General features: G+C 40.2%; 1 protein-coding gene across 1 annotated transcript in view; it reads left to right on the top strand.

Annotated features, from left to right (window-relative positions):
• The window catches only part of grb10b (growth factor receptor-bound protein 10b), a gene marked incomplete in the record, with an annotated part of 57656 nt that overhangs the window by 4864 nt on the left and 43430 nt on the right, over positions 1-9362 (top strand). The window contains 1 exon segment of the mRNA XM_035673022.1: positions 8157-8282. Coding sequence (XP_035528915.1) covers positions 8232-8282 — 51 coding nt within the window.

Genomic DNA, 9362 nt, shown 5'->3' with positions numbered 1-9362 from the left:
CTAAGGATTCTGTCGAAGACTTCTGCGCGGCTCGACGTTTTGAACCCCGGCGGATGTTGCAGCTCCCCGGGAGAACCAATCAGCGGGCGACACTTTACAAGCCGAGCCCACATCATTGACCAGTCAGATCGGACCTACGGGTTGACGTCAAAGATCTTGCATTCGACAGGCGGCACACTCCTACAGAGAAACAGGGACAAAAAAACACCAACACACACCAAAGACCAAAACAATAGCAGATACTATGCATTACCTATGGTAAATTCTCATGGTTTGACCATTTTCAAAATCTTTATTTGGTGATCTACACTTGCATGAAGGCCTAACTCTGTTCAGTTTTTCTTTATCTAATGGCTTGGCTAGAATATTTTCACATTCAAGTTCAGGATTTATTTGTCAGTTGCAGGCACATAAATAAATACATTTCAAGGTTGTCTTCAGAACTAAAGGGTAGTGGAAATCGGGGAATCTCTAGCTTACAGCAGCACAATAAAGTAGAGCAGGCAAATTATGTTTCCACCCATACCACTCCCTGTCTCACATACAGTACATTTCCATATATCGCCAAAGGAGGTTTTGATAACTCATAGCATCAGGCTCATTATTCTCACTTAAGGCGTCTGGCTAGTTTAAACATAAACAGTAAAATAATTAACCTCTCTCTCTGGTTGGGTTTACAGTCAGTACACTTCACTTCACTTCAATGGGCTCTGCACAAGTCCTCAGACAAAGTTAAATCTGTGCCATTTCTTGAATTACGATTGCTGTTTATGTTCTGGATCCTGATGAGGATAGGGGTCGGACGGGGGAGCTGGGGCAGGGCGAGGGTTTTGTAGCGTGGAGGGAGAGGTGGTGTGTTACAGTGTACCATGGGTTAATAGTGGGAATCAGGGAGTCTGAGGCTTCGGTGATTCTTGTGGGTATGGTACTTGAGAGACGGGTGTGACCAGTGTCTCTTTAGATTTAGAAAAATGTGTGTCAGGGACCTGAAAAAAGTTAATTATTAGGTGGTTGTTGTTTTTTGGTGTGGATTCTAATAATTGAACTTTTATTAATTTGAATTATTCTTTAAACCTGAGATTTTGTTTGTCTACTTGGGGGCAAGAGAAACAAGCTGGCCATCTGGTAAATAGCCACTCTTCTTTTAGCTCTCTTTTGGTCTACACCTACTCCTGGGGGGAAAAAATCCATCTCTTTGGCTGCTAAACGCCTCCTCTTCACCAGCCAGCTGCTAACTTTGTCCGTCTGTCATTAAGTGCTGCAAGTAGCACACAATTGGTTTATCAAGAAACAAGCTGGCTGATCTTGGTGGAAACAATGCTAATGAGATTAGAGAGACCAGCTTTAAATATGTGTTCTTCTAAACAAGACAGCTAGTGCCACCCAGCTATCTTGTATCATCCTTCACCACTCATTTCACCTGAGTTTTGTCCGTTGACATTATAGAATAGGCTGCTCTCAACCGGCTGTGGGTGTGTGAGACTAAAAAAGCACCAGATTTATAGTTGCATAGGGTCATAAGCACCAGCTGCCAGCCAAATAGCCATCTGCCTAATTGAGATACATTTACCTCAACCCATTTTTAAACAGCAGGGTTTTCTCTTTTTCAATGTTTGAACTCCCCAATTAGCAAGAACTAGAGCTGTTTATTATTGTTATTACAGTTTAATTCTTCTTAGTTCCTTAACCTGACACCAATCTCACCTGTCAGGCCACTCAAAAATGTTGGGACCCTCCTGGAGTTGGACTGTAGGACATTCATCAATAGAAGGCTATCTCTGGTGAAGAAGTCAACTTATGTTGGATAAACTGGTCAAGGTATTATTACAAACCCAGATGTGTTGAGATAGACACTAAATCACAGAGTATACACTTGTGTACATACACATATAGGAACATACATGCACTGTGTACACTCACTGCTCCCCCTGGCTCTCTTGAGGCCTCTGACATTTCCATTTGAAGATAAGTGATGTCAGGCTTGTTCCAGCTGTACTGTCTGTCCCAGTGATGCCCCAGTCTGCAGTGGGATTCCACAGATCCCATGGGACCCAACACAAATGCGACGGGCGTGGGACGTATTCATTCTCACGTAGTCAGCATCATTATCACAAGATGAAATTTCACATATGAAAACATGAGAGGCTGTTAATTATTGGGCTTAACCTTGTGTGTGCATGCACCATCTTCCAGTAAACCATATGTAACCTTCCAGGAAAACATATCCATCAGGTACAGTATTACATTAATAAAAGTCAAGTGACATCAATTTTGTTTAAATGTTATGTAACATTAAAAAGTGACATCCCAAGTCCAACCAGTCACATTACCACTGTCACATTTTCCAGAATGTTCTTTATATCTGTCTCAATGGGAAATTACATTAACTAACATAGAAACCAGATGTGATCCTATCTACTTTTCCTTTACTATGCCTCTAGCTGTTTCTCTTGACTTCCAGTGACATTTGTTTTAGATCACAACTTATTAACATGGCTTATTAAACAGCTGAGCATCCGTGTTAGCATTTCTCATTAAAAAGTCCTTAAGGTTTACACACATTTTCCCTGTGAGGTGGGGCAGACAGATTTTTCATAGAACACAAGATATCAGAGGGTGATCAGAATCCCTGCATTGTTGTGAATCTGCATCAGGAGTGGTTGGTAATGGTTGGAAATCCAGCAGGAGCGGTTGGGTGCAAGCCAGAAACAACAGTCTTGTGCAGACCTCTACCCCAGGGTGCAGCAGATAAAACACTTTGTCCCCTGACACTACCTGACCCCTAGCAGCATAAAAAAAGTCTCCTTTTGACCTTATGAAACCTGAGTAGGGAGCTTACAATCTGTGTGTATGTTTGTGTTAGGTAGGCACACTCATATTTTACCATATGTGTCTCACTTTCTGTCCTCACCTTCCACAGTATCCCTGGCTGGCCCACAAATCAATGTGTGCCATTTCACGAGGTTGGGGTTCGCTATATTGCACATGTTTCACTGAGTACCCTGTATGGAAAGAATGTGCACTCTGCATTCCAAAGATGACTGAGCAGAGCTGAACAGCCCTGTGTAAAGCTGTGTCCAGTCCAATCAGCTGAAGTCAAGTTGACTGAGATGAACACATTTTACAATTATATACACAGGGAAAGTAGTTGACACAGCTGCACATCTGAGCTGCACAGACGCTGCCATCGAGCACTGTCGGGTTTTGGTTTATGGCTCCATGTGTGAAAAATAATTAATTCATTCCAATGGTAACCCAAAAGGCTATTAATGAGGTTATTTTGTTAAAGATGTGACATATTTGAAAAAATCCATATCAGTAACTCCATATTGGTGTCAGGTTTCTGCCTTACATGCATGCTGTAATTAAAGCCTTTCTTGTTTGGATTTGAACACGTAAGTTCCACAGTACACACTTAGTCCAGCATTTCTATTATTCCAAAAAAGAAATAAGAAATACTCTGTGTTGGTTCAGCAATAGCTTTGGCAACAGAATAAATAACAATAAGAAGACGATAAGAAGTAGAATAAACTTACACCTTACATAACTGAGCCACATGCCTATTTGATTTAATTCAGTAACACTGAATGTTGGATGGAGTTTTAGAGTCAGTCAGTAGAGATCTTCTTTCCTACCATTTAAATAGATTTGCTTTCGTGAACTGTAACAGAGCTCTTCTAGCATCTGACTTGAGACTGACTTGTCTGGCTTGCACACTGCACAAGTTTAAACTACAGTATGTTCCTGGATGCCCCACTATAAATAACCCTCACTATTTGGAAGGGACAGGAATATATATATAAAACGCCTCATAGAAATGTACAGAGGCTGGCAGGCAGGTAAATACACAGACAGGTACAGACAGCAGACAGGAAGAGAGAGAGACGGACAAACAGACAGGCTGACAATACTGAGCAGGAAGGCAGATAGAAAGGCAGAAATACAAACCGGCAGGTTGACAGTTCAGACAGACAAACCAGACCAACAGGCAGGCAGATTTAAAGAAAACAAACTGACTCCCTCATTTATAAGGCATGTTAAGCAGTGCAGCTCACAAGACTCTGATTTATTTCAGGTTTGGCCTACATACAGAATGTGAGGTTAAAAGTTTAATATTTCCATTTTCCACTCTAGGTATTTTTATTGGAGTCATTGGAAAGGCTTATGGAAGGGAAAAACTTAATAACTTGTTATTTAATATGGGAGGAAGTTGTGGCCTAAATAACTAATGACTATTTGAAACCATAATGAGAGTTAATATACATGATTCTAAATGTATATTTCTTATTTGCAAAGAAATATTTTCTTGCAAAAGTTTGTCTAAAAGTTTGTGTTTGCTTTGCATTCCCTCGCTCCATTTTGGATCAGTACATTGCTTCAAATGACATATTTACCCTCATGGTATTGGTTGCAAGTGGAGACATCCATTGTTGGTCTGGGGAGCTGGTCAGCCACTGATCCAACCACTATGTAAAAGAGGAGAACCTTTTAGGGAAATGTTTCTACTGTTTCAATTAGGCTTAAATGTCCCAGGTTTCTAGTGATAGTTAAAGAGCAGTTGCACTTTACAACATCATGCTGTATTTGTTGGTTGTAGTTGCAGAGCTCAGGGAAAATACAGGCAGGTCAAAGGCTATTATTCCTCTCAAAAGTTAAAGTTTAGTTTCACTTATGACTCATTTACCTTTTATATGTTGTAACATCCAATATATCACGTCACACTGACAGAGTTTCACCACAATGGTAGCTTTTGTCTTTTGACTAATTTTATAAAATATACCTTATAGGTTCATACATGCTCTGAGACTATTTAAGTGAAATGAAACTGACTTTTGAGCAAAGCAACATCTAACAGAATAATTGTCTCATTGTGTATGGCTTATTGGCTCGAGTGCAGTGTTGCATAGTGTTCTAGCTCATTAAGTACAAACCACATATACGTCACATTGCAGCTTACTGTTTTCTAAAGCAGAAATGTTTTTCTCGTTGTAATCTATGATCTTGGCAGCAACTGGAAAATTGCATGGCACTGCTAATCCATCACAGTAGTCATAAAGGTCCTGTTTTATGTATTGTTAATATGTGTACATTATATCATGTGGTAAAGTTAAGTAGCTTTAACTATTTTGAAAAGCTTTCTTGAAGGTGTGTGAAACTTAAACATTTAGTGTCTAACTTAACTTAACTTATGTATTTGTAGGTAATGGGCTAAAATCACCAGTACAGGTCCACCACAGTCCTTTTTGAAATAATATAAGTCACACACTAAAAATTTCCCACAACATCAGATGGATGTCGGTAAAATACCTTCAGCAGGACGGTACTGGCGCTGAAAAGAATTTATTATTCATGATAGGTATTATTAAGGCCCTTGCGTTTGAAGTCCACCAGCTAACGTTCTCCCTCAGGCAAGTCTGAGTGAAATCACTTTAATTAACCCAGATGCTGTCACCCCACCGCTGGGTACAGCTGCTGTACCCCAAAGTCTGCCTTTCTACTGCGGTGACACCGCCCGGATAATTGCACTGTCAAGGTCAGAGATGGTTATGTTTCAGTATACTGTTCAAGTGGAAGGAATTGAATCAAAGGGCTCTGAGAGGGTCTAATCCCTCCGCTGGAATGGCTTTGATTGTGTCAGGGAGCAATTAAGGATAGGTGCGTGTGTGTTTGGTCAATATATCAGTCACTGCGAGTCGCAGTGGCACGTATGAGCACTTTGAAACTTGGGCTGCAAGGTATTTTAATGCTACATGGAACGCCTGAGCTTTTTCCCATGTTTAATCATGCACAGATGAAGCAGAATTTACACCAGTGATGTTAAAAGGCCATACATTTAATTTGTGCAATGTTTAATATTTAATCCCCAGGAAATGAAAGCGGCAGTTTTGATAAAGATTTAAGCTTTAGGCACAATCATTTTGTTTAGCTTCTAATGTAGTTAGTTGAAGTCTACTTCTGTCCCTCTAGTGTAACCTCCTGACTCCTGAAATATAATAAACATACAGTTCAGCCACAGCAAGTCAGCAAGTGTGTGTGGCGCCTAATGAGGGGCTGCTCTGAGAGTTTAGGCTGATGTTAATTTGTTTTGTTTTTGTTGTAAACTGTGTGTCTGTAAATAATGTGTAAATGACGAGCTGTCATGCCATCCGGCCAGGCCACACACATGGACTGACACAGTAAGACACACACACACACTCATTACAAACAAGCCCTTTTATCGTTCCCAGTGATTGTGGTGCCAGGCTCTTTGTTTAGAATGCATTCATGGTTTGGTCATTATTTGCGAGCTCAATTTTGGAAGTACAAAAAAACATTTTAGTTTAAAAAAATTGTAAAGAGGGAGCTGTGAGTGGCACTTCAAACTTATCAAAGACGAGGATTGTCATGAGAAGTTAGTCAATGTTTCGACTTGATCTCTAATTTCTAACTTAGTCATAAGGGGTCAATATCTGAATTTGCACACTTTCCATAACTTTCCTAAATCAACAATCTAATAAACAGTGAACTTTTCTCTCCAGTTCTCTTTTTTCACTTTTCACACAAGTAGTAGGTTTTTTAGTAGCGGACGCAACACCATGAAGGCCTCTCAGAGACACTGTCTGCCCGTATTTAAATAATTTTTGCACCTTACCCCTCACTATGTCAGCCAGCTTTTCCTTGCCTTTGAGAGTGGCTTTTTGGAACAGCTATGAACACTTGCTTTCTGACGTGGTCAGACAACAGGCCATACGAAGCTCCACTCTATCATTTAGCTTGAATCACCTTTATGCGAAAGTTTAGCAGTTTAACGGTATGTCCAGTTTCCAATGTGGTAGATGACTCTACTTGGAGCAGTGATCCGACTAGTGGGTCAGAGGCAGCAAGACACACAACTCTAGAAACACAAGCAGAGCTTCTCAAAGACCCTGAAAAGTCCTAAAAATAGAGCCTTTACACACCCATGCACAGCCACACATGCTCAGAATATGTAAACACATACAGTACACGTACACATGCAGAAACACATGTACAGGCAGATATATACACACACACACACACATACACACTCTATGGCCACAAGGGCAGCCTGCTCACAACCGCCAATGCAAACATGAAATAATATTAGTAGTCTATAAAATGGCAGGTCATATTTTTAAAATACCAACAGAGGGTCATGAACTGCTGCATAAAAGACCATCATAGTTGTGAGCCCGAGCTGTTTGGCTCCAAATATACCTCAGAGTCTAACTTAAGACCTGGAGAGGTGCCTGCAAAGTATTTTTGGGTCAGTGTTTACAGGTGTTTGTTCAGTGGCAGCAGTGCCAAGAGGTTAATAGGATACCCACTTTAAGAAGTTCAAATAGACTAAAGTCCATGTTGTTGAATTTGCGGTTATTTTGACCCAAGGATGGCCGAGAAGGAGGCTTCATAGAGGAGAAGAACCCCTTTAAAGTCCCCTGAGGTGTAACTTGTATTGCAGTTACATCCATTTACAAAGACTATGCCTCAGCAGATTGCCGGCGGGGTCAGAATGGTAAATTTTTTTAGAAAATCCAATGACAAGACAATGAGGGAAGCTTCTAACTTTTAGAGTCTTCAGCCTTCCTTCAGCAATAATCCTTACGCCACAAATCACTGCAGGGTTCTGCCCACATTTCTAATGTCATAAGACTTGGTTCTCCAGGAAACTATCTTTACCTGATAGTGGAAATCAAATATGAAAGCGTGGTAGTTTGAGTAATTACTGTTAAACCATGTTTATCTGATTGGAAAGCTGGATTGGATTGGTGCAAATATATAATGATCAAAACATTTTTCTTTCTCTTTTGGATTTGTTTTGGTCGCACAGTAGCTTTTTCAAGATTTGTAGTGCGTTACAAATAATAATTTCAGGACAAGAGGAGATATATATGTAGATTTTGAATAAGATTCAGTTATTATGCTTACACCTCACAATTTATAACCATACACTGTTCCTCCCTTGTTGCTTGTTGATGTTGTTTACTGTGGGTCTATGTGGGTTAAGAAGTGCTCTGCGCTATATCTGTCTCCTCAGAACCTAGAGTTCATCTTCCTCTCCTTCCTTCATCCTTCCTCTCTTGGACCTTCTCACCCTCCCCTTCCTTCTGTTGTAGTTTTCCACTAACCTCCATGTGTCTGCTCTTCTTCCTCTACAGGTTCCGCTCTGTCCATCTTGTATCGAAACTGGTCCAACCAAGCAAATTGTACGAAAGAGCTGAGAAACACAAAACATGGCTGTGGCCGGATGTCCGGATTATTTCCTGCATCATCCAAACTATCAGGTAAATGGCAATTTTGTGTAGGTTGCTCTTCAGTAAGTTAAAATCTATCTTTAAGCATAATGTATATGCTGTTTTAACATGATGTCAGTACATCATACATACCTGATGAACCCCCCAGAGTTGTCACCAGATGCTTGTTTAAGGTTTCTAACCCAAAGTAACTTAATTTAATAGAAATGCTGAAATGTGCCAGTGTGCCCATGAAATTACATTGGATCCTGTCACAGCACCTAGCGTTGAATGTGTTTATCCACAGGGCATGGCTAACATGAACATAATTCTTAAATTAAACTTCTGGGAATTTGTTAGCTGGATGAGATTGTGAAATTTCAAATCTGTCCCTGTAGAAACCAGGCACCTTATTATTAATATGTTTAACATGGGAAACTAATAATAAACCATCCATCAAGGTACTGTTGACTTGCTTCCAAGAATTCTAAGAAATAGAAGGGTGTGGATTCATGTCTCTATGGTCCTTGCCAATAGTCCTGCCTTTCCCAGCCTCTCTTGATCAGCCCTTTAGATGCTGTCAATAGTATATTTGGTTTATTAGTTAGTAGTATGGACTGCAGAAAGAAATAAGGACAGAATGGTCTATGGTTATATTTGTTCTGTTTGGTCTAGTTCTGACTAAAGAGTCAGTGAATGGCAGAGATATGAACACAAAGAGCTGTAGGGTTACTGACTGTTGGCCCATTGGAGGTAGAAAAGCATCTTCTTTTGGCTAACACACCCCCAGGTAATGGCTGCTCTTTTCATTTCAATTGTATGCACGGCCTATTAACTCAGACACAAACACACAGACTAGGACCTTTCTTATTGAGTGCATCTAATGTGTTTCCTAATGCAGTGGAAATCATATTCATGTTCTTGGTATAAAGCTAACTCAACCCCAAATCTGAATGAAAAAATAAGTCAAAGAAAAAAAGAAAAATCAACTACATGCATAAAAAAAAAAACTTCTCCGAAAACCATACAATTATTTTTCATGAAGAGTGGTATATTTCGATCATGGGTCTGGGGTGATTGACTGTAGCTCACCGGACTGTAGGTGGATAGATACATAGACATACAGTAAAG

Source organism: Morone saxatilis, unplaced genomic scaffold, assembly GCF_004916995.1.
Source record: "Morone saxatilis isolate NCDOM2014 unplaced genomic scaffold, NCSU_SB_2.0 Contig24, whole genome shotgun sequence".
In the NCBI taxonomy this organism is placed as follows: domain Eukaryota; kingdom Metazoa; phylum Chordata; class Actinopteri; family Moronidae; genus Morone; species Morone saxatilis.
Note: the sequence above shows the minus strand (reverse complement) of the source record. Positions and strands in the feature narration are given on the sequence as shown.